This window comes from Microplitis mediator, chromosome 9 (genome assembly GCF_029852145.1).
Source record: "Microplitis mediator isolate UGA2020A chromosome 9, iyMicMedi2.1, whole genome shotgun sequence".
NCBI classification, from domain to species: Eukaryota; Metazoa; Arthropoda; class Insecta; order Hymenoptera; family Braconidae; genus Microplitis; species Microplitis mediator.
Genome location: NC_079977.1, coordinates 13,620,133 through 13,647,249, shown reverse-complemented (window position 1 = coordinate 13,647,249; position 27,117 = coordinate 13,620,133). Strand labels below are relative to the sequence as shown.

The following is a 27,117-nucleotide window of genomic DNA, read 5'->3' as shown; positions in this document are numbered from 1 at the left end:
TTTTTTTTAATATATAGAACGATTCCACAAAGTTTGAACCAAATCGACGAGGGTCACCCCGTAAAAATAATTTTATTTGGTGGAATGACCCATATATATTAGGGTGCTCCGTTTGAAACGAAGTTTTTTTTTTCATTCCCCATCAAAAATCTTGTTCTACATGTAAAAATAAAAATTCAGTAAAATTTTGAGCTCTTAATAACAATTTTGAGAACCGGAACAACGTCGTTGAAGTTTTCTCATGCTAAAAGCATGTAAATTTCGATTCTTTTCTTTTTCAGCGAATAAAACTCAATCCCATTTTCATGTATCTTATTGGTTCAAAGTTTTTTTTGGAACAAAATTGTATGCTCTTTGAAAAAGCTTGTATGTGTTTAGCAGTACCTTTAACTACAGCCCTCTTGGAAGCCTTGGAAGTTTAATTTCCTACGAAATTAGTGGTTTTTTGTTGTTAACTTATTAACGGTTGACTTTTGGAAAAAAAGTACAGGACATTTTTTGTAGAAAATTTAGTGTTCTACGAAAAAATTTTCATAAGTCAAATCTCTAAAATCAATATTTAAAAAGATATACGAACTTTAAGTAATTAAAATTCAAAATTTCAATGTTCAATACTATAAAATATATTCAGTTATTAACTTTTGGTAAGTATCAATTAATATACATTTATATAAAAAATAAAATGCCCGCAATTATTCATCGAAATTGTTCTTTAGTACTAACCTCATTTGCAATTCTTTTCAAAAATTGAATGATTAAAACACAGGTTTGAAGAATCTCGTTCGAATTTTCAATTTCCTTGGGACCTAACAGATGGATTATGTTCGAAAAAACATGTTTTATGTAATGGCTTTTAATTATAAAACCGTTAATCTCGACATTTAGCTGAAACTTTGAATTTTAATTACTTAAAGTTCATATTCTCGGCTTCGCCTCGGCCAACAATTACATGCGATCTGAGACATTTCTTACTTTACTTCCCCAGTTGTGTAATATATTATTGTAGAAGACTAAATTTCCTACAAAAAATGTCCTGTGCTTTTTTTGCAAAAGTCAACCGTTTACAAGTTAACAACAAAAAACCACTAATTTCGTAGGAAATTAGACTTTTAAGGCTTCCACGAGGGCTGTAGTTGAAGGTACTGCTAAACACATACAGGCTTTTTTAAAGACCATACAATTCTCTTCCAAAAAAACTTTGAACCAATAAGATACGTGAAAATGGAGCTGAGTTTTATTCGCTGAAAAAGAAAAGAATCGAAATTTACATGCTTTTAGCATGAGAAAACTTCAACGACGTTGTTCCAGTTCTCAAAATTGTTATTAAGAGCTCAAAATTTTACTGAAGTTTTATTTTTACGTGTAGAACAAGATTTTTGATGGGGAACGAAAAAAAAAACTTCGTTTCAAACGGTGCACCCTAGTATATATATATATATACATATTAAGGTGATTCGTTTTGAACGACCATTTTTTTTTCACTCCCACTTGGAAATATTGTTATAGACATGGGAAAAAAAATTGCCTGCAAGTTTCAGCCCTTAATTTTAATTTTAAGTACTTTACATTCGATTTTGAAGTTTTCCTATTTAAAATACATAGGGAAGTTGGTATTTTTTTTTTAATTCTCTATAACTCAGTCGCATTTTAAGTTATCGGGTCGGCATTTGCGGCATTTTTTAGGCAATTTGATACTCTTCAAAAGTCTCATTGATAGTTTTACTCGGACTGTAATGGTTTTTTCTGTATCGGTTCTGAAAATAATTTTTTTAATAATAATTTGGGTTTTTACATGATATTAATTAAATAACGAAATCCACAGAAAAAGTGCAGATAACGATTTTTTAGGAAATTTTATTCGCTACAAAAAAGGTCCTTCTAGTTAAGTGGCTCAAGTTCTTTGTTCACGTGATATAGGGATTTTATTAATTTTGTAAATAAAATATTTGTCAAAAAATTCCACCCAATGCTATTTCATTTCAATTTTTAATCAGTAAATAATTTTCCTTTCATTAATTTAATCCAGTCATTGAAATCAGAAGGGGTCAAATTGATGAACTTGGGAAAAATTTTTGACAAATATTTTATTTACAAAATTATCGAAATCCCTATATCACGTGAACGGAGAACTTAAGCCACTTAACTAAGAGGACCTTTTCGTAGCGAATGAAATTTCCTAAAAAATCGTTATCTGCACTTTTTCTGTAAATTTCGTTATTTAGTCAATATCAACCAAATCCCAAATTATTATTAAAAAAATTATTTTCAGAACCAATACTGGAAAAACAATTAGAGTCCGAGTAAAACTCTTCAGAAGACTTTTGAAGAGAATCAAACTGCCTACAAAATGCCGCAAACGGTGACCCGATAACTTGAAATGCGACTGAGTTATAAAGACATAAAAAAAAAATCCCAACTTTCCTATGTATTTTAAATGGGAAAACTTCAAAATCAACTATAAAGTACTTGAAATTAAAATTGAGGGCTGAAACTTGCAGGGAATTTTTTTTTCCATGTCTATAACAATATTTTCAAGTGGGAGTGGAAAAAAAAATAGTCGTTCAAAACGAATCACCCTAATACATATATACATATATATATATATATTGTAACGAATGTGAAACTGATCTTTTAAATATTTGAATAGCTAGAAAACAAATGCCTTCTTCTCTTGTTTTATAGATACGCGACAAAAGTCAGTCAGTCTTATATTGACAGTTTAACGGCAAACATTGTATCTCAATAAACTATATATTGCTCTCGCTTTCTTTTACTGCTGTTAATTGTGGTGTTATTATTTCTAATATAAGTGTGTTATCATTGTAGTGTATAAGTGATATTAATTTATGATACCAATCACTACAATTTGGTGTCAGAAGCGCGTGAGTGAGTGAAGTGACATATTTAAAAAAAAAAAAAAAATATTAATAATTATGCCGCGACAAACAAGACGAACAATTTCCGATGATGTCTCGGATATCATCGAAGACGCTCGGGACAATAAATTGTGGAATGAGCTTGACAACAAACTGGAAGATTTCCGCGAGCAAATTACATGTTATTTGGAAAAGAAGAGTGAAGAAGATAAAAAGAAGAGAGAGGAGGATGAGAAGAGGTTCGACAGCCTGGAATCCAAATTCTCCAGGATGGAAGGTTTCCTCAACAGGATCATGAATAAATTAGAAGATACATCAAAAGGAAACAAGTCCGGTGATGTACCCCTTCCTAATAATAATAATAATAATAGTAGTCGCGACACAACATTTGATGCGGTTCCTCCTCGGAACATTAATGTTGACGCAGAAATTCATGTTGACGCGGAAATAAATAAAAACTTAGAAAATAAATCGGGCGAAAAATTTAATAAAAACAAACCGAAAATAATCGCGACATCAAACCCATCATTTGTTTTTAAACCGATTGACTAAATTAAACCAAACACATTTGATGCTTCTGTGTCTGTTGATAGATATCTAAAACATTTTGAAATCGTTTCAAATCACAACGGATGGACAGAACAAATTAAAGCGTCATACTTAGGAGCTTCATTGAGAGGAAAAGCTCAAACAATTTTAGACAAATTATCGTCAGATGAATTAAAAAATTACGACAAAATTAAACAAATTTTAATATCGTGATTCGGAGAAAGAAAATTTTCTTATGTTTATTTAAATGAATTACAAAATAAAAAACAAAAATTTAACGAGTCTCTTGACAGCTTTGCTGAAACAATAGACAAACTCTCTCGTCTCGCGTATCCCGATCTAACGGATGATGTGATTGAACGTCAATCTCAACAATTTATTAGCGGGTTACTAGACAAAAAATTACGATATTCTTCAAAATCCGAAAAAATTTTTACGTTAAATAAAGCTTTAGAAAGAGCTTTAGAATTAGAATCAATTTCAAAATTAATTGACAGTGAGGAAAGAAATAAAATTCATCCAAATAATAATTTTAAACAATTAGATAATTATAAAGCTAATTTAAAAAGAAAACTAGAATTTGATAATAATATTCGTAAATGCTGGAATTGTAATCAACAAAGTCATGTTATGAAGGATTGTAGAAAACCACAAACTAACAATCAACAAAATTTTCAACAAATTAAGAAGTTTAGATTTAACCAAAATAATACAACTAACCAGCGTCAGGGAAACTAAATGGGGTTGATTCGACGGGGCACGAATCAACTTATTCTATTAGAAAAATTAAATTAGATAATTTCAATTCGGATATAAATTTTAAATTACACGGAACTATTAATAATATTCCTTGCGAAATGAATATTGATACTGCGGCTGACATTACTATTGCTAATGTTAATTTATTTAATAACCTAAAAAATAATAATTACAAACCTTATAAAATTTATACGGCATCTAATGAAGAATTTCCATATAAATTTATTCATAAAAGTCAGATTAAAATTTCGAATTTCTCCATCGATTTAGATATTGTTTTTGCGGAAATTCGAGAGGATTGTTAACTGGGTAAAGACTTTCTAAATAATTAAAATTAATAAAAGATTTCAATAAACTTTTAAATAAAAAATTTAACAAAAACAAAAAGATTTATGTAAATCAATTAAAAACTACAACAAATTTATTATTACCAGAATTTTTAAAAGAAGTTTACGATTCATCAATTAAAAATTTAAACGATTCACAAAAAAAAAAAATTTAATATTTTTTTAATAAAATATAAAAATATCTTTGCAAAAAATAAAAATGACATTGGCGTTTGTAATTACATTGAACATGATATTGACACAGGAAATGCTCAACCCATTAAACAATCACCTAGGCGTATTCCATTACATTACAGGAAAGAAGCTTCCGAATTATTAAAAGACATGAAAAGTCAGGGTGTTATTCAACCTAGTTCTAGTCCATGGGCATCCCCAGTCGTATTTAAAAAGAAAAAGGATGGAACTCTTAGATTTTGCGTAGATTATCGACAATTAAATTCCGTGACAAAGAAAAAGGCTACTCCAATTACTAATCAATTAGAAATTATCGACTCTATAGTAGGTACGGTTTGGATTTCAGTCGTCGATTTCAAAAGCGGATACTGGCAGATCCGTATGAATGAAAAAGATAAAGAAAAGACAGCATTTTGCATAGGTGGTCAACTTTGGGAATTTTCAGTTCTTCCGTTCGGGTTATGTAATGCCCCAGCTACTTTCATCGAATTAATGAATATTGTTTTAGAAGGATTAATAGGAAAAATTTGTGAAGTTTATATTGATGACATTATCATTCGTAGTAAAACATTTTCAGAGCACCTCGAACATTTAGAAATCATATTTGATAGACTTCTTCAAGCAGGCCTAAAGATCAATACTAAAAAATGTGTATTCTTCCAACACAAAGTTCCATTTTTAGGTCATGTAATTTCCAGAGATAAAATCAAATGCGACCCAAAAAAAGTTGAATCAATCACCAATTGGCCTATTCCGAAAAATAAAACCGATCTTCGAGGTTTCTTAGGACTCTGCTCGTACTATAGGAGATTTATAAAAAATTTTTCCTTAATCGCTAAGGATCGTCATGAATTAACTGAGGAGAAAATACAATTTATTTGGGATGATAAAGCTCATCAAGCCTTCGAAAACTTAAAGAAAGCTTTAAGTACTGCCCCTGTTCTAACACCTCCAGATCCGAATCTTCTTTTCATTCTAGATACTGACGCTTCCTATTTCCAATTAGGTGCAGTTTTGTCTCAAGTTCATCGAATTAAAACTCCTGATGGTAAAGAACAAGAGGTTGAAAAAGTAGTAGCTTATTATAGCAAAATATTAAACAAAGCGGAAAGAAACTACTGTGTAACTAGGAAAGAATTATTAGCTGTTGTAAAATCAATTGAACATTTTCGTCATTATTTAATAGGGGGAAAATTTATCATTAGAACAGATCATGCCGCACTGAAATGGTTATTATCTTTCAAAAACCCTGAAGGTCAAATGACTCGTTGGTTAGAGGTTCTATTTCAATATGATTTTGAGATTATTCATCGCCCTGGTAAAAATCATCAAAACGCTGATGCATTGTCTCGTCGTCCTTGTGATTGTAAAAAATGTCAAAAATTAAATTTGAAAATTTCAGAAGATTGTCTCTATATCCAACAAATAAATTTAGATATTGCAGATCCTATTAATTGAAACAAACTCCAAAAAGAAGACGAATTATTGAAAGTTATCATTGATTTAAAAAAAAAAAAATCTCGTACCAAATTGGCAGTCTATTTCTCATCCTAACTCCACCTTTAAAGTTTATCTACTCTATTGGGATTCTTTAGAATTAAAAAACGATACACTTTATAGAAAGTGGGAATCTCCAAATCTCTCAAAAATCATTTGGCAAATTATTGTTCCAAAAAGTAAAATTAACGATGTTCTTCATGAAGCACATAACTCTTCATCTGGTGGACATTTTGGAATCAATAAGACCCTTGACAAAATTCGTCAAAGATTCTATTGGGCAACTTGTAAACAGGACGTTGAGTTATGGTGTAAAAATTGTAAAGTCTGTTTCTCGAAAAAAGGTCCTCATCGTAAAACTAAAGCAGAATATCAGATTTATAATGTAGGGTCACTATTTGAAAGGATTGCAATTGACATTCTCGGTCCAATTACCAAATCTTCTTCGGGAAATCGTTTTATTTTAGTCGTCACAGATTATTTCACTAGATGGCCAGAAGCGATTCCTTTTCCGAATCACCAAACATCCACAATTGTTGAAGCATTAGTTTGTCATATTATTTGTCGTCATGGTCTTCCTTCAGAAATTCATTCAGATCAAGGTAGAGAATTTGAATCTTTAATTTTTAAAGAATTGATGGAATACTTGAGAATAAAGAAAACTCGAACAACTCCTTTACACCTTCAATCAAACGGTTTGGTAGAAAGATTGAATAGGACAATTCTTCAATACCTCTCAAAATTTATCTCGAAAAATCAAAAAGATTGGGGTAAATGGTTACCACTTTTCCTCTTAGCTTATCGCTCTTCTAAACATGAAACTATAGAATTTTCTCCTGCAATGGTCATGATGGGACGTGAACTCAGAATTCCTTTAGATCTTCTTCGAGGTTCTCCGATAAACCTGGAGAATTCAGGGGAATCTGAGTCACTGTCTGATTTCGTGAGTCAATTGAAAGAGAAAATGAATTCTATTCACAATATTACAAGAAATAAATTTGAAATTAAATCAAACAAAGCGAAATCAAATTTTGATTTAAAAATGAATATGTTAACTTTTAAGGAAAAAGAATTAGTTTGGCTCTATTTCCCCCATAGAGTCAAAGGAAAATCTCCAAAACTTCAATGCGATTGGGAGGGTCCTTATGAAATTGAAAACAGGCTAAATAATGTAGTTTATAGAATCAGAAAAATTCCCAACGGGAAATATAAAATCGTACATGTAAATCGTCTTGCGCCGTATTGTGATATCAATAAAAAAAAATAAAAGAGAAGTCCGGCTGGGACCCTGAACAATCTCAGTGTAGACGTTGCTAAAGAGTTCCCGAGATTCTGAAAGAAGTCTGGCTGAGGGCTCTGAACGATCTCGGTGGTAACGTTGTTCAAGGGATTCCCGGGATTCTATAAGGACTGGAAATGTTCTGGGTTTGAGTATATTAGCTGAAGGGAAGTCTGGCCGTGGGCCTTGAACGATTAATCGTTGCGGGGTTCCCGAGATTCCTCAGTCAATGATCGGAGTCTGGATACTTCTTTTGATCTAAGTGAGCTCAACGAGGGTCAAAAGTTTGATTCTGAGGACGTATCAATGGCTAAGAGCAACCTGACTGGAGCTTTGGGATCCATCCGGAGTTGAGACAGTCGACATTTCTCTTTTGTTGATGGCCATGACTTCTGAGAGATAGATGGATGCCCTGGAGAGTTTCCGAGGAGCTTTTAGGGAGAAAAATGAAATTCGTTGCAACGTGTGTTATTCAGTATCATTGATATGTTAGCTATAGATGACATATCGGAGAATGATCTGGATGAATCGAACGGTAGAACATTGAGCATTTAAGATCGAAATTATTGAATTGATCACGATAATGAAAGTTTATAAATTAACAATTGGTAATAATGGAATGTAACGATAAAATATGTTTAAGTATAAAATTTAATAAAATGTTGGAGATACTCGTTTGGTTTGTTTATTATGTATAGATAATATTTCCAATTTCATTGGGGAAGGAAAGAAGGAATCAATTCCTAGTCCTTCAAGGAGGAGAGGAAGGAGTTCCTGTTCCCATCCCGTACCTGATCCTATTCCCATTGAAGGTCCATTCAATCAAGAGGAGGGTTACATCATAATTTTATTTATTTTGATTCGTTGAATAGGAAAATAGAGTCACGTGCACTGATTAACTTCTTAGCAGAATATTTTGTTTTTTATTATCAATTCTTAGCTCAATTTAACTATAGACTATTTTTTAATTTTTTTATTATCTTTGCGTTAGCCTACAGGGTTGTTTTTTGGCTATGGTGTTTTTTTCCCTGTGGGGTGATAGATAGGGTGTGTTAGGACCATAGCGGAATCGAACGAAGATTGCAAATGGTTTTAATTTCAATTAAGTTCGATTCTTCCAACACAATTTTTATCGGGACGATAATTTATTGAGAAGGGGGTAGTGTAACGAATGTGAAACTGATCTTTTAAATATTTAAATAGCTAGAAAACAAATGCCTTCTTCTCTTGTTTTATAGATACGCGACAAAAGTCAGTCAGTCTTATATTGACAGTTTAACAGCAAACATTGTATCTCAATAAACTATATATTGCTCTCGCTTTCTTTTACTGCTGTTAATTGTGGTGTTATTATTTCTAATATAAGTGTGTTATCATTGTGATGTATAAGTGATATTAATTTAAGATACCAATCACTACAATATATATATGTTGCGTAATCACAACTACATTCAAATTTGAATGTAGTTGCACTTCCGGCAAACAGAGGCAGCACCTACTGGGGCTTAGTGTCTGTCAATTCAAACTTGACTAGCGCAGTGCGGTGCATGCGCATCGAATTTTCTTGCCTCGTGTCGAGAAGACTGATGCCATTATCTTTTCGGTTTACGTATTCATGTAACAACACGTGTTATATTCAATCCATTCATTTTGCGCTCATCACGAGTAATTAAATAAAAGTATTCAATTAAAAGCAATCAGTGATCAGTAAGCTTTATAAAAATATAATTATTTTTATAATTGCTAACATAGAAACTTATTTATAAATTAACAAAGAACTCAACTAAATCAGCGATCATCGACCACGAGGTAATTCCTTCGGGAGAAACAACTGGTGCATTTTTTAATAAATATTTACTTGTTACCAGTGCTCAAATAATTAAAGGACTCAATATTACAATTAATTATTTATCATTATGCTCAATATTTTCAAATAAATAAAAAGTTATATTTCGCTCAGTAGCCTCTGCAATCATGCTACCACGTGTTCAACACATAAATTAAATTCAGTGCAATTTAATCTGAGCTCATTAAATTCATTTACTTCAGTGATCATTATTGTTAAAACTCAATAATTAAATTATTATGTATCTAGTGTTAATTAGAAATAGTAATTAACGTGTTCAATAATTAACTTCGCTCGGTAATCTCCGATTTCATGTTACTTATTATTCTGACATTTCTACAATCAAATCAGTGTTCAACTAAACTCGAATTAATTACTTAAATTATTTACATTAATTACTCGAGCTCAATTTAACAATTTGCATTCATTTAAATGCCGTATTCATGAGCTCAGACAATTGAAAGTATTAATCAATTATATCAACGATTTAATTTGTAACCCAGTGATATTTTGTGCTGTGACAAATAAAAATATTGTTAAATTTTTAAATATGCGTATTTTTCCAACATCCTAACCACCAACCAGTCCCGAAATGCATTCATTTTATTATTATTACAACAATATGTATATATATATATTAGGGTGACCCAAAAAAACCGACTATTTTTTTTTTCGAGTCTCTCATGAAAATTTGGTGGCTTACAATGTTTTAAGAGGTCTCTCCAAAAATCAGCTCGATAAAAAATTTTTAAGAGGTCGCTCACGAATTTTGAAAATATCAAAAATGATCGAAATTCGGATTTCTTATTTCTAAATTTTTTCTCTCTCGTGGCAGCAATAGTTTATATTTGTAAAATCATGACTATGCTGAAAATTTCAGCCCAAAATATAAATATTTAAACGGCGCTCAAGAATTTCGAATATTAACTGATAATATGTAATTAATAGTTTGAATTAGTTTTTATAACTCAATTGTTGTCATTTCACTTAAATATAACTTTTGCATACCCAAAAATATACAGAACAGTCTTAAACAATGAAATTCGGTCAGTTTTGAATAAGCGAAAAAACCTACAAATTGAATTAAAAAATAAAAAAGTATGTAAATAACTTATTATTTCTATTTCTCGGGTTATATTTTCATTCATTGTGATGCAAATCGATGGTGGAAAAATCGAAAAGCTTGATTATTAATATTCAAGGGTCGCTCGAAAACGTCCAAAAGACAGCACTCGGAAACATTCAAAATTCTTGAGTGACGTTTAAATATTCAAATTTTGGGCTTGAATTTTCAGCGTAGTCATGATTTTACAAATATAAACTATTGCTGCCACGAGAAAGAAAAACATTTGAAGTAAAAAATTCGAATTTTGATCATTTTTGATATTTTAAAAATTCGTGAGCGACCTCTTGAAAATTTTTTATCGAGCTGATTTTTTGAGAAGCTTTTTAAAACATCGTAAACCAACAAATTTTCATAAGAGACTCGAAAAAAAAATAGTCGGTTTTTTTGGGTCACCCTAATATATATATATATATATACATATATATATATATATACATATATATATATATATATATATACATATATATATATATATATACATATATATATATATATATATATATATATATATATATATATATATATATATATTTATATATATTAGGGTGCTTTTGTTTTGTGACTATTTTTTTTTTCGCTCCCATTCCGAAATTTTGTTGGAAGTACCCCCGGAAAAATTCCCTGAGAGTTTGAGCCCTTAATATTAATATTAAGTACTTTCCCAGAGCAGGTAAAGATTTCCCATTTAAAATACACGTAAACTTAGGTTTTTATTTTTGAAACTTCTATAACTCCGCGGCATTTTATGATATCATCTCGTCCAACATCGGGATTTTTTTAGAATCAAATGCTCTACAAAAGGGCCCATTGTTGCGAAGTCGTGACTCATACGGGTGGGGTAGTACGGACCGCTAAACTGAATTTTTTCATAGGATTCTTGTTTTTTCATAATAAAAACATTTTTTCCCGGGCAATGTTTAGTGGTACGATCAATTAATGAGTGAGATATAAATTTTTTCTAATGGACTGAGGAAAAAATCAAAAACTGTAATGCGGAGGACCTTGATATTGGAATTAAGAGCTCATTTTTTCGTGTAGCGAGTAAAAATAGTCGATTTTTTCGACACACCCTAGTATATATACATGTTTTATTATTTAAGTTTAATTAAATAAAATTTTTCTATTAAGAGTATGAGTTGTTACTACATTGACGCTGAATTGTCATCAATGATTGAAGAGCATCACCGTGAATGTTTTATTTATGAGGTATTTCATTATTTATTAAACGAAGAAAATCAATCAAACATAAGTAGTAGAAATTTTTTAGATATTACTCCCATCCTCATAGTTTTGCTATTATTATTATTTAGACATCATTATTGTTAGTCTTGAATATTATTTACTATACAGAAAAATTACGATATTTTCACCTTTTCACGAATTCTTGTCTCATTTATTTTACCAATTTTATGTGCACATTGTACTTTGAATCATGTTAAAAAAAATATTTGCATCAAACCCCAAATTTTAAAAAGTACGATTTTAGGTAGATTTTTTTAAAAATCTAGGTATTGTATTTGTCCTCATGGTCGATTTTTCAAAGAATTTTGTCATAACCTATCATAATTAGTTGAGTAGAGTTAAAAAATACCATTCGTAAAAAAATTTATATATGTATTTATATAATATATATATATATACACTAATGGAAAAAATTAAAGGATCAAAAAAAAATTCTAAATTTTTAGGCGATTTTCAACAGGCTCTAACTTTGAGAGAAATGGTCGTACAAGAAAAAAAAAAAGGAAATTGTAGCTCCAAGTATCTACTTTTTGGATTAGAAGTTTAAAATTTTCTGGCGTCAGCAGTTTTTGAGTAATCTTAGAAAAACCAACGACAAAAAAATTTTCAAATTTTTTTAATTTTTTTTTTTTTTGGTCTCCGGGCGTGGAAAAAATTATTTTTGCTTAATCACTATGAGAATCGGATACCTTCATTATTCAACTTTAATTTCTTTTTTTATGGACCTTGATACGTCCACTTCTCGCCGAGATATCGGTCTTCAAATGGAAAATAGTATATTACACATCGAGGGAAGTAAAGTAAGAAATGTCTCAGATCACATGTAATTGTTGGCCGAGGCGAAGCCGAGGTCAACAAACATGTGATCTCAGGCTTTCTTGTTTACTTCCCGAGGAGTGTATGCTATTTTTCTCCTCGACGGAGGCGGAAAGCGGCAACTTCGTTTTGCACAGCGGGACGAAAGTTGACGCTTTCCGCCCGTCGAGGAGAAAAAATCCTTTTGTCATTGATTATCGATATCTCAGAAACCAATGACCGCACAGAAAGTTAATGGTGGGTTTTAAAAACTTGAATAAATTCCCGTCAATGATTAGCCATTACTTTTTCGAAAAAAAAATTTTTTCCTATCGTCACATGAATTTAAAAATGCAACAAAAAAAGGGCTTTTTGTGGTTTTTTGGAAAATCAAGCGCTGAAACGAAAATATTGTGGAAATCGATAATGTTAACTGTGCATTTTACAGTTCAATATGTCCACAAAAACCCTGCAGAAAGCCAAATTAATCCAACTAGCCGTTTTTTTGTTTCACGCGATCAAATTTTTAAAAAAATTAAAGGATCACGTTTTTTGCTCTGAAAAGCTCATAATCTTTAACAAGATGAAAACAAAAATTTTTTCGGAGCTTTGTCCACAATTTTATTGCAGACAGTGCTTAAATTTTCAAAAAAGAAAAAACTTTTTTTTCGAAACAAGATTTTCAAAAAAAAAAAATTTTTTTTTAATTTAATGACTGAGAGATCAGTAAAATCACGGAATGCAGCAACGTAAACGTGCTAAAAATTATTGGGTGTTGGTTTTGTAAACTTCCTAAAGTTATTCCAAAAAAAAATTTTTTTGAAAAAATTTTTTTTTTGAAAATTTTGTTTCGAAAACAAAGTTTTTTCTTTTTTGGAAATTTAAGCACTGTCTGCAATAAAATTGTGGACAAAGCTCCGAAAAAATGTTTGTTTTCATCTTGTTAAAGATTATGAGCTTTTCAGAGCAAAAAACGTGATCCTTTAATTTTTTAAAAATTTGATCGCGTGAAACAAAAAAACGGCTAGTTGGATTAATTTGGCTTTCTGCAGGGTTTTTGTGGACATATTGAACTGTAAAATGCACAGTTAACATTATCGATCTCCACAATATTTTCGTTTCAGCGCTTGATTTTCCAAAAAACCACAAAAAGCCCTTTTTTTGTTGCATTTTTAAATTCATGTGACGATAGGAAAAAATTTTTTTTTCGAAAAAGTAATGGCTAATTATTGACGGGAATTTATTCAAGTTTTTAAAACCCACCATTAACTTTCTGTGCGGTCATTGGTTTCTGAGATATCGATAATCAATGACAAAAGGATTTTTTTCCCTTTGAAGACCGATATCTCGGCGAGAAGTGGACGTATCAAGGTCCATAAAAAAAGAAATTAAAGCTGAATAATGAAGGTATCCGATTCTCATAGTGATTAAGCAAAAATAATTTTTTCCACGCCCGGAGACCAAAAAAAAAAAAAATTAAAAAAATTTGAAAATTTTTTTGTCGTTGGTTTTTCTAAGATTACTCAAAAACTGCTGACGCCAGAAAATTTTAAACTTCTAATCCAAAAAGTAGATACTTGGAGCTACAATTTCCTTTTTTTTTTTTCTTGTACGACCATTTCTCTCAAAGTTAGAGCCTGTTGAAAATCGCCTAAAAATTTAGAATTTTTTTTTGATCCTTTAATTTTTTCCATTAGTGTATATATATATATTGTCTATAAATACATATATATATTGTAACATGAGGAAATTTGACATCGACCCGTGGTTCAATATTATTTAAAAAAATAATGAATCGTTATCCGATGAGCAAATTCTAGAGCCATCTATGATTAAAAATTTCGACTTTGACCAAGCAATCGATCCAACGCATGGATTGAAACGAGAGATCCGGGATAGACTCCGTACTGAACGGCCGCGTTTTTGTATTAGAACAATTCGACTTCGACCAAGCGAACAATTGCGATTCCAACGTTTGAACAATTTAAATTACGACTTTTAAGATCGTTCCGCGTTTGACCAATGAACAATTAATCGACAGAGAAATAATTTCGACCGACAGTAACTGCCTCATCGGAACAAGTAAACAAGCCGAAGCCTTGGTGCGAAAACTGAACAAAGTATACGAGTGAATTTGTTAATGAACAAGTGAGATGCGTTCGTGTAATAATTACAAATTAATTAATTAATTACGCGCAATAATTATATGATAGTATATGTGTGTCTCCGAGCAGTGAACTGACTTAGTGTTTTCGATCAAGTACGATTTCTACGAGCAATATTTTTGTTTATATCGAGTCAAGCCGACAACGGCAACTTATATTTTGTTTGTAACCGATAATTTTTAAAAAATATCAATTTTAATTTTTTTTTATATTATATTTTTCAAGTTATTAGAATGATTATAACTCGGAAACTATAGACTTTAGCGACTTGACTCATAGGACTTTTTTTGAAGGGAATAAAATTTCCTATAAAATTTCTATCAACATTTTTAGTGTACTTTCATTGGTTTATGTTCTGCAAGCCAATAAATGTCGATTTCATAGGAAAAATGAGTTTCACAACGGACACAAGTGAAACAGCTGGAATTACAGCTTAGTAACTATAGGCACTTTTGAAGAACACCAAATGCCCTACAATTTGCGATCAAAACCGCCTTGATATCATGAAACGCAGCTGAGTATTAGAAAGTTAAAAAAAAAAAGTAATTTAATTTACGTGTATTTAAAATGGGAAATCTTTGAAATCAAATGGCAAGTACTTAGCATTGGAATTAAGAGCTCATATTTGGTGAGAATTTTTTTTTTTCGATGTAGATTGAGATTTAGCTTGAGCATTTAAAAAAAAACTTTTGTGGAAATGAATCACCCTGATATATATATATATATATATATATATATATATATATTAGGGTGTGTCAAAACAAAATGATGTTTTTTTTCAAGGTCTCATAGTCTCTAAAGTTTCTTTGGGATCAAAAAAAAATCCTCCTAAAGAATCAGCTCGATATCTCGAAAATTGAGCTGGTGGTTTACAAGTTCATTTTCCCATTTAAAATACATGTAATAGTTTTTGTTTTAGTTTTTCGAGGAAAAATCAAAGAAAAAATTTTTTTTTCCAATGTCGAATTTGACACCCTCATAGGAAATTAAATTCCCTATAAAAATGGTTTGAATAGTCATGCTCGTAACTACAATACAAAAGAAGTTACAAGCCCACAAAGTTAAAAAAAAAAAAAATTTTCTTTTATGTACAATTATTATTTTTACTTTTTTGTTATTAATTGGTGGTATTTTTTCTTCTTGTTTTAATTTGCAATCTTCTATATAAAATCTTCAATAAAATTTTTAAATTTTAAACGTTTAAGTACCTCACTCAACTGCTACAAAACTTTATAATAATAAAAAAAATCTATTTTATCGAGTGATTAACACAAATAATACAAAAAAATGTTAATCGTCACAGTTTTAAATTATTTTATAAATATTTCTTGCATAAAAATAGCTTTTATATGGAAGATTGAAAATTAAAAGTAGAAGAAAAAAATACCACCAATTAATAACAAAAAAGTAAAAACAATAATTATACATAAAAGAAAAATTATTTTTTCTTTTAACTTCGGGGGCTTGTAACTTTTTTTATATTGTAGTTACAAGCATGGCTATCAAGAACATTTTTGTAGGGAATTCCATTTACTATAAGGGTATGAAATTTAAGATTGGAAAAAAATTTTTTTCTTTGATTTTTCCTCGAAAAACTAAAAAAAAAATTTTTTACATGTATTTTAAACGGGAAAATGAACTTGTAAACCGCCAGCTCAATTTTCGAGATATCGAGCTGATTCTTTAGGAGGATTTTTTTTAGGTCTCAGAGAAACTTTTGAGACTATGAGACCTTGAAAAAAAAAAAAAAATCATTTTGTTTTGACACACCCTAATATATATGTCGTAGTCAAATAGTGAAAACCGTCAGATTGTGTAAAACCGCTCTGTTTTATCATTTGCTGGCAGTCAGTTGCTTCGTGCTTTGTCATTAGTATGACTAAAGTCATATAATAAAAGTGAAATAAAATACACGAGTTGCCGGCAGAGCGGTTTTACACAATCTGACGGTTTTCACTATTTGACTACGACATATATATATTGTAACGAGTTTCTCACCACCGGGGATCTACCGGAGTGAAGTTCGAGTACACGTACTATTTGGCAACCTTGTTCAAAATGTTTAAAGTTGGGAGCCAGGTGAATTTTTAATCACCAATAAACAATCATCAAAAATCGGTTCAGGGTGGCGGATCGGGGAAAGGTCAGGCTCTTAAGATAACGATAAATGATTGATCAGAATTATAAAAAATTAGTCTATATTAGACAAACAAAATAATTGATCGGTATCACAAAATTATCGGTCACAACAAAATATAAATTGTCGTTGTCGGCTTGACTCGATATAATCATAAAAAATTGCTTGTAGAAATCGTACTTGATCGAAACACACAATCAGTTCGTTACTCAAAAGAAAAATAGTCGTTTGACGAAATAAAAAAAAATCAGTTATTTTATTGTCCGGAGACACACATACAGCATATGTATTAACGGAATACTTGACAAGTGACGTCAGAGTATTCTTACACGGCGAGGCGACAAGACTGCTGGTGCGAATGAGACACAGATAATTCTTAATTCTCAGAATTGCTCGAATGAAATAAAATAAAATATAAAATAATATTTTATTTCGGTAACGCGTTAAATTTTACTATCATATAATTATTGCGCGTAATTAATTAATTAATTGTTATTATTACGCGAACTTGTTCATTAACAAATTAAATCGTACACTTTGTTCAGTATTGCGCCGATGCTTCGGCTTGTTCATAGAATCCGGTTTATTGTTCACTCGGAATTTATTTAATGTCGGTCAGTTTAATTAATCGTTGATCAGAACTCGGATTTTTCTTCAAAGGTGTAAATCGAATTGTTCAAGTCGGAATCAAAATTGTTCAGTTGGTAGGAGTCGAATTGTTCAAAATACAAAAACGCGGCCGTTCAGTACGGAGTCTATCCCGGATCTCTCTTCAATCCATGCGTTGGATCGATTGGTCGGTAGAAGTCGAAATTTTTGCTCATAGGTGTCACCAGAATTGGCACACCGGCAAAATTCTTTAAAAATTCCACCATGAGGACAATTGCAAAAGATAGATTTCTATGAAATTGACTAATAGATTTCTATGAAATCTACTAAAAAAATCTGTACATTGGTTAACCCTGCGGGCCAGCTCCAAAACTTCCCGCTGTTTCCAAGCTCAAAGAGCTCGAAAATATTGTTGTGAATACATTTTCGAGCTCTTTTAGCTCGAAAATACTCTTGGATGCCAATGGTTTCTTACGAGCTTTTCGAACTCAAACACATAATAGTTCATTATATCATGATTTATCCGGGGATAATGACATAAAATGTTACTTTTTTAACTCTTAATCGGCGATATCTTTTAAACTAATAGACGGATTTTTATGTTCAATGTAGCAATGTGCAATGTAGCATTTTTTGGCTTTGTTTTTAAGGTCTACGGGGCCGGAAAAAATTTTTTCAAAAATACAAATTCATGGCTCGCTTAGGAAATTTATTCAGCTACAATTTACTTTTTTTTGTTTCTCTGTACGTCAATTTGCTGCTGAGATATCAGCCTTCAAATGAAAAAGGATCCTTTTGTCTTTGATTATTGATATCTCAGCAAATATTGGCTGCAAAGTAATTTAAAGGGCAGTTTAATAAACTTGAATAAATTCCTTCCTAGCTCCATTTTCGATTTTTTCGAAAAAAAATTTTTTTTCATCATTGATATCCATTTGAAAAACCCTTAAAAAATGGGCATTTTCTGGTTTTTTAGTCAACTCATCGCTACTCTGCAAATATTGATAAAAAAAATAATTTTGCCAGGTAATTTTACAGCTTAATGTACCCTCAAAAACCCTGGAAATTTTCAGATTGATCCATTGAACCGTTTGTCCGGGCCGATTGCTCAAAGTTTTACAAAACAATTAAAGGAACAAGTTTTGTTCCTTAATTTGTGTAATCATTACCAAAATGAAAAAATCAATTTTTTTCGGATTTTCTTTCATTTTTGCGTTAGTTACTCAGTCAATGTAAGGTAAAGAGAATAAAAAAATAAAAATTTCCGAAAAACGAGATAAAACAAGAATTTTTTTTACTTTTTTTTTTACGTTTTATTCAGTTTTTTTTTTTCGAAAATGGCCATTTTTTATAGGTTTTTCAAATCGATATCGAGGATGAAAAAAATTATTTTTACGAAAAAATCGAAAATGGTGCTTGTAGAGTATTTATTCAAGTTTCTTAAACTGCCCTTTAAATTGTGCGTCCATTATTTGCTGAGATATCAATAATCAAAGACAAAAGGATCCTTTTTCATTTGAAGACTGATATCTCAGCAGCGAATTGACGTTCAAAGAAACAAATAAAGCAAATTGTAGCTGATTAAATTTCCTAAGCGAACCATGAATTCGTTTTTTTCAAAAAATTTTTCCGGCCCCGTAGACCTTAAAAACAAAACTAAAAAATTTAGAAAAATTTTGTCTCGACCTTTTTCTTATGATTCCGCAAAAACCGTGGCTCAAAAAAATATTTTGCTGGAAGATCTTGGAACTTGAAATTTCAAGCTTCAATTTGTTTTTTTTTTTGTTTTTTTGATACGATCATTTTTCACGAAAATACAGCCTTCCAAAAATCACTAAAAAATTTATAAAATTTTCTCGTTCCTTTAATTTTTTGGGTAAGTGTATTTGTCCTCATGATTGAATTTTCGAAAAATTTTGCTACCTCTCAACTCGGCTCGACGAGCTGAGTCAGGAAATACATTTGGTTCAAAAGTTTATATATGTATTTAGATATATACACTAATGCAAAAAATTAAAGGAGCAGAAAAATTTTATAAATTTTTTAGTGATTTTTGGAAGGCTGTAACTTGGTGAAAAATGATCGTATCGAGATTTTAAAAAAAGCATTTTACAGCTTGAAATCTCTAGTTTTGGTGCATTTTTTTCAAAATTGTTTAAAAGCTCCGGTTATTACGGAAACATGAGAAATACCGCGAGACAACAAATTTCTAAATTTTTTTTTTTTTCCGAAGTGCCCACGGACCGCGACAAAATTCTTTCAACTAAACGAATGCATAGTTCGTTTATCAAATTTATTCAGCTTCAATTTGGTTTTTTTTTTTAACCTCGTAGGACGATTTGTCGCAGAGATATCAGCCTTCAAACAGAAAATGATCCTTTTGGCTTTGATCATCGATATTTCAGGTACCAATGATCGCACAGAAAGTTTAAGGGCGGCGGTAAAAACTTGAATAAATTCCCTATAAGACCCTGTCATCATTTTTTGAAAAAAAATTTTTTTTTTATTTTCAACATCCATGAGAAGTAAGTACAAAAAAATGACTTTTTTTGGTTTTTTAGTAAATCAACCGCTACTCTGCAAATATCGATAAAAAAAATAATGTTGCCAGAGAATTTTTTAGCTCAATGTACCCCCAAGACCCCTGTAAATTTTTAAATTGATCTATCGAACCGTTTTTTAGGAATCATCGATCAAAGTTTAGCTAAACAATTAAAGGAGCAAGTTTTGTTCCTTTAATTGTGTAATCATAATGGAAATGAAAAAATTTTTTTTTTCGACTTTTCTCTAATTTTGGCGTTGGTAACTCAGCAAATGCAAGGAAATGAAAAAAAAAATAAAAAATTTCCAAAAAATGTCAAAAAAAAAAATTTAGAACACAAAAAACAAGTTTCAATTATTTTTTTTCTTCGATTTTTTTTGACATTTTTTGGAAATTTTTTATTTTTTTTTTCATTTCCTTGCATTTGCTGAGTTACCAACGCCAAAATTAGAGAAAAGTCGAAAAAAAAAATTTGTTTCATTTCCATTATGATTAATAACCGGAGCTTTTAAACAATTTTGAAAAAAATGCACCAAAACTAGAGATTTCAAGCTGTAAAATGCTTTTTTTAAAATCTCGATACGATCATTTTTCACCAAGTTACAGCCTTCCAAAAATCACTAAAAAATTTATAAAATTTTTCTGCTCCTTTAATTTTTTGCATCAGTGTATATATACAATATAACGCGCCGTTCTCCAACGATAGCGTCCGCAATTCTACACCGATCTTAATGTAACTTATTATACTTATTCAATGGACGGTTACTTTGGATGAGTTCGAAGATGAGCCAATTCGGCCAATAAGTTTAGAAGTTACGGTTAATTGAAATTTTGTCAAATTTCCAAAATAAATTTGTTTACTTATTCAACTGGATGTAACTTTCACACGAAAAGAGATAGCTTTTTTTGTTTGTTCTATGTGAAAGCTCGTTCGATTGCCTACAATTTTGACTATACAGCTCATCGATTTGACCATTTTTTCTAATAGATAAATGGTTTTGAACATTTACAAAATATTCTAAGAACTAATTTTATGCAGTTTGTCACTTCGACTATAGTCACAATTTTAAACCGATTCCTTTGAAACTTGGTATACGTATTCTGCAAGTGACTACTCTGATCGAGTTCAAAAATGAGCTCAATTGGTCGATTAGTTTAGAAGTTATAGCATTTCAAAATTTTCAAAGTGTCCAAAATTCATATTTTTACTTTTTCTTTCTTTAATATCTTTTGAATGTGATAACTTATCAACTTTATATCAAATTCATCTGAAAGCTCTTCAAATAAGCTTTAATTTTTATGCCTATATATGTCCCTAGACCAATGAAATTACTTATTTTACCATTCATTTAATTAAATTTTGCTATTGCATTAGTTCTCCTACTTCTTAGTAAATTCATGGAGCTACTTAAATTTGTATTATTTCAGTGTGACACTTATAAAATCCGAACATCTTAATTCAGTGGGTATATACAATTTTGTTTTATCGACAGTGGATAAATGATATGATATATCAATCACAAGATTAACATTAGTTATGATGATAATATTCTCTATATCTAATCATCGTTTGATATTCTCATAGGCTTTTTATTTCAAATATTAGTTGTAATTTTAAGTATGACACTTTGATATATCACAATCAAATTTTAATCTTAGATTATTTTATTAGTGGATTTTATTGAAAGCAAATAATTGCCTTTGTCCTTATGGTAGAATTTTCGAGGAATAAAACCATAATCTATCATAATTCTTCGAATAGGATCCGAAGTACCATTGTTCCGATAGTTTAATATATGCATTGATATCTTTAAATAACGTCAAATCAAAACATATAGTGCATTATCATTAAAAGTTCTTCTGAAGCTCATTTAGTTAGCTCCAATTTTTGGCATTATACTATTAATTTTTGGATTTTTTTGTTTAATCATCTTGAGAATTTTTAAGAAAATGTCATTTTTTTTTTTTTTTATAATAATCAGTGAGTAACAATTACAGGTTAGGTTACCTTGTTTACAGCTGTATATTAAGAGCGGGAACACGACTTGGCAATAGCGCGATTTGAATTGTGATCTGGCGCTTACGAAAAAAATTTTTCGATCATAAAGCACACTCTGATGCTTCGCATCATGAGTCGTGCAATATTGATCTCTTCTAGAAGATTGAAAAGAGCACTAAAATTTTTTGGGAATTTTCTTTTTGGTAAAATAACAAAAAACCATGAAAATGTAAAAAGTACGGCGCCACGCTCTAGCGCGTGTGACGAAGGGTTAGATTACTTTTTTTCGCATAAATGGAAGATTTTCTGAAATGGAATTAGACAATTTGCTAACTAGAGGGTCGATTTTCTATAAATCTCAACTACATATACTTTCCTTTTTTTTAACTTCCCTCTCATAAAATTGTAAATTTTCGAAAATTCGGGAAGTTATTGTTTTTACCCCGATTTTCGAAAATCGAGTTTTCATCAGACGTCAACGTCTTGAGGTCCTAGGAAGCTATTCTGACTATTTTCACAATAATGTCCGAGTGGTGTCTGTGTCTGTGTGTGTGTGAAGCTTTTACAACTTTTAAACTAATGAACCGATTTAGATGGTTAAGGTGTCAATCGAAAGAGCTTGTTAGCCGTCAACTTTCCTGAAAATTTCAGATCATTCGATCAAGTAGACTCAAAAATATTTGCGAATTACGAAAAAAAAAATTTTTATTTTTAGTTTTTTATAGATTTCTCAGAAACGAGTTGAACGATCAACTTCAAAATCTAAACAGCTCTCGAACTTTATCAAACGCGTCGATCGCCGCCTTAACTATCTCAATCGGTTAATTTGTTCGAGAGATATTGTTAGCACGAAAATATTCCTTTTATTTTATTATTGTTTATTTTTTATTCAAATCTAAATTTACCTGTAAATTATATTGAATTAATGATCTAAATTAAATTGATTATAAGGACGGATAGAATAAGATAGGTATAATTTAATGCAAGTCGTGGTTTGGGTGTAACAAAATGAAGAATGTATTTTGACCCAAAAAATTAGGGAAAGCGCTACGGCATAAAACCCTTTGAAGAAGTTACATTGAGAAAGATAAGAATATTGAGATAATCAGAGTCACAGTAACTCGTTGAACAATTATCACAAGATATTGAATGTATGTATGTACGTGTGTGTGTGTGTGTGTGTGTGTATGTGTAGATATGTAGATGTGTGCTGTATACGTGAGAACGTATATAGTTAGAGATTACGCGCTGCTGGATCGTTGTATAAGTTAGAGAGTACGTGATGCTGGATCGTCGCACTTAGTTAGAAATTACGCGATGCTGGATCGTCGTAATCAGTTCGATATTAGATCGTAACGATTGTAAGAGAATATACACGTCTGTATATAGAGTAAGTGAGAGCCCAATTGTCCACTGTGGAACAATTGGATAGTACGTGGTACTATAGAATGAATGCGTGTTTGAAGGCTATCGATTGTTAGCACTTGTGTCGTCAAGTGGTTGTATTGTTGAGTATGCAGAGGCGAGTTTACCGATCGATCGGGTAGGTTGTACGATTTGAATCTTGCGACATAGTAAGATAGTGAGATTCGATCAAGAAATAATGAATCTTATTTCAATTGTACAGAGATAATATGGTGCGACTAGGCATTTTCGAAACGTAGGTTAGATTATGTTTAATCAATTTGGTATTGATTGCGACAGAGGCTATGGTTTAACTGCAGTTAGGTTTGAAATCTGATCAATTGATATTGATAGATTATTGACGGCGACGCGGCCTGTGTTTGAATGAAGTTAAATTTGAAATCTAATCAATTTGTATTGATAGATGATTGACGGTGACAAGGCTTTTGTTTGAATGTAAGTTAACCTTGATGTACTCGATCCAGTTAAAGCAAGTTAATAGTAATGAACCGCGGACAAATGTTGAATATTAAAGATTATTCATGCGATTGTCATCAAATATTTATATGAAATATCAATATAGAATATCCGACATGAATAATTAACTTATCCAATGAGAATTGAATATATTAGTTAAATCGAATGCATTTCAAGCAATATGAATATTTATTAACTATTAAATACAATTGATGTTATTATTATTTAATGTTAATATGAAATATTAATATTAAACCTCAAACACAATTAAATTCAATATTTAATGAGAAAACGAATAGATAGCTGGTAATTAAATGGGTCAGACCCACGCGTGACAAGTCCCGGCTTGTTTATTGCGACGCAATAACCCGGTGGTATGTTTGAGTTACGAAATAATATTGAAACTCAATGAAATAATCAGTAAAAATTATTGTACCGTATTAATTGATACTTATCTTTACCCGATGACTTGAAATCGTCATCGATAATTAATTAATTTCAACGAATTAATTGAATATTTAATAATGCAAGTATTTGTGGATGCAAAAGGATTGCTCAAGCGTGTGCTCTCGATAATAAGACTCGTGGTCAACTAACGAAAAGACGCGGCGAAGCCAGGGTGCGGCTTCGACGGAACGGAAAATTAGACACCCGAGTGACAGAGATACGCTGAAGGCGTAAGTGCAACGAGGATGCACAACGATAACCGACGCTGTAAAGAGCGCGCACGTTAGTGGTGCGGTCCAAGTTGACGATGGACTGAATTAGAGCACCACTAGATGGTGACTCTACTAATTATTAAGATTCTTTACATTACTATGATAACAATTAGTTTAGGACTTCCGTTCTTGACGGAGCAGATGTCGTTGGAGAAAAAAATGGTAAAAAACCGTTTCTTTCGATTATTTTTGAAGACGGTGACTCATCCGATCAATTCTAAAATCTGATTAGCTCTAGAACTCAAGAAAACACGTCAATTGCCGCCTCAACCATCAAAATCGGTTAATTCGTTCGCGAGATATCGTGGGAGGAAGAAATGGTAAAAATCGGTTTTTTTCGGAAACAATGGATTACAAACATCTTTTCGAGCTCGAAGAGCTCGAAAATGTATTCACAACAATGTTTTAGAGTTCCTTGAGCTCGAAAACAGCGGGAAGTTTTAGGGCTGGCTCGCAGGGTCAACCGATGGACAGATTTAATTATCTTCATTGGTTCCAATTGATCTGCTTAAGAAATAAGCAATAGTTTTTTATTTATTTAATTTTTATCATTCCCAACCATTGTTAGTACTATTCTCCTTACTCAATTATAAACATCAGTCATTACCAATTAGTGTTTGAGCTCGTAAACGTGTAACTAATGAAGTTTTTGAATTCTGTAAACTCAGAAATATTAGGGTTTCTAGATTGCCTTGCACAGTCAACTGTTTTCATTATTTCGACTGTTGTCATTATTTATTTCAGTGCATGAAACTATTACTTATTTTATTATTTCTTTATGATTTTCAGGCTCAATTTCAGTATTGGCACAATTTATATTTAACGTTTTACTTTTTGCATATTAAACGATAAAATTTTTTGCTTACTCCTTAGTTTTCATGGTATTGTTATGAACCAAAAATTCCTATTCATTTAAATTTCGGTTTTCTTCTTGTAGGAGAATAAAACAAAGTCAATCGTCAGTGGAAGTTTCAAAGAGACAATTGAATTATTAGATGTTCAATTTACTGATGCCTTACATCGTTTATTAAATCGTATTATTACATTAGGATGTAATAATGACTTTGAAAAATTACTCAACGTTTTATGCAGGTATAGTTCATACTGAATTTTTGTGTGAAATATTGTTATAGTATTCGACGGTTCTAAAATAAATTATGAAATATTTACAGATTGGACTTTAATCTTTTTTATACTGATTTGATGGCTGATAAAAGTTCTGAGGTAACACAACAATATGAAATATCTGGCTGACAAATAAAAAAAAATTCCATAATTATTAAAGATAAACCAACGTAACATAGCACTGTAAATTGTGGAAGACAATTTATGGTTTTAATATTTTTATCGCAAAATTATTTTTTTAAATTATGTCTTTTAGAAAGTATCAATAATTGTTATATTATACATGCTTAAATATAGTATAATGCAATAATATAAAAAATAAATCCTCTGTTTGAACACCTATAATGTAATTTTATATTGATTTGCTTAATTATTTATATATAAAAAGTTTCGTCAAATGTGAGTTGAATCTATTGGAGATAGTCTCGGGATCCCGCCTAATTTCATTATTTACTGTTTCTATATAATGTACTAGAAAGTGACTTCTATCTTTCATAGGGTGGATTAGATGTTCAGGTCTTTCCGATAAGCGTGACACCTGGTGACACGTCGTTAATATATACATATATATTTGGCGACGATATTTTAGGATTAGATTGCAATAATCACTGCCTAAGTCACCAACTACCAAAGAGTGAAATGTTGTGAGAGAGGATGAGAAGAGGAGAGATAGAAAAATGAATTTGTGGAGAGAGACGCGTTTCGTCTAAGTATACGACAGCTGATACTCCTCAGTTAGGTGTGTCTATCGTATACCCCACCTAAGACGCCGAGTTGGAAGTAACATGTTGGAAATGTTATATATTGAAATAGGTGTAGGGACGAGATACTGCGAGAGGTGCGAGTTGTAGATGCCGATTGTTATCTATTTAGCTCATTTTTAGGTAGATTTTTCTAAAATCCAGAGACACGGTAGTGTCTCGCGCCAAGTACACGGTCCAACACATGTATATGTGTGAGTGTGTAGCGCGAGCCTACCTGTCTCTTTTCTCGAGTCGGAGTGGTGTTTTATGGTTATGTATTACATTTTTTTTAATTAAAATTTAAACACGGCTTATTTCTGTTTTTTATAAATATTTGTGTCTCACTCAGACTTTATTAACTGAATGTTATCACATTTTATTATTATTTATCTCATAAAATATAAAAAACGTTAGCATATACTATAGTACCTTAAAATTTGAGATTTGAGAAATTTTTTCCATCTATAATTTATGCTTATTTATTACCGTCTTAGAATAAATAGTTTTAAGAAGGAGCACGATTGACTCAACATCGAAGTATTTAAAATCTGTCTTGAGTTTTAGCACTAGAGAGCGCTTTCATTATCCGACACAGCCTTGTATGCACAAGCAACGAGGCCTAATGCGTAATATTATTTTACCCATGACGAATGAATGAGCGAGTTTGGGTTAACTATTAACTACCCTAATGACTACTTAGCTTGAAA

General features: G+C 31.0%; 1 protein-coding gene across 4 annotated transcripts in view; it reads left to right on the top strand.

Moving 5' to 3' along the window:
* The window catches only part of LOC130674446 (gamma-tubulin complex component 2-like), an 87,124-nt gene extending 61,113 nt beyond the window's left edge, over nucleotides 1-26,011 (top strand). For 2 of the 4 annotated variants that reach the window (XM_057479774.1, XM_057479772.1), the window contains 2 exons: nucleotides 25,480-25,634; nucleotides 25,715-26,011. In XM_057479774.1, the coding sequence (XP_057335757.1) occupies nucleotides 25,480-25,634; nucleotides 25,715-25,796 (237 nt within the window). In that variant the 3' untranslated portion in view covers nucleotides 25,797-26,011. Of the gene's footprint in view, nucleotides 1-11,581; nucleotides 11,660-19,734; nucleotides 19,903-25,479; nucleotides 25,635-25,714 lie in introns of those variants that run through there. The other 2 variants (XM_057479771.1, XM_057479775.1) reach the window with 2 other exon arrangements.
* The last annotated feature ends 1,106 nt before the right edge of the window (nucleotides 26,012-27,117 follow it).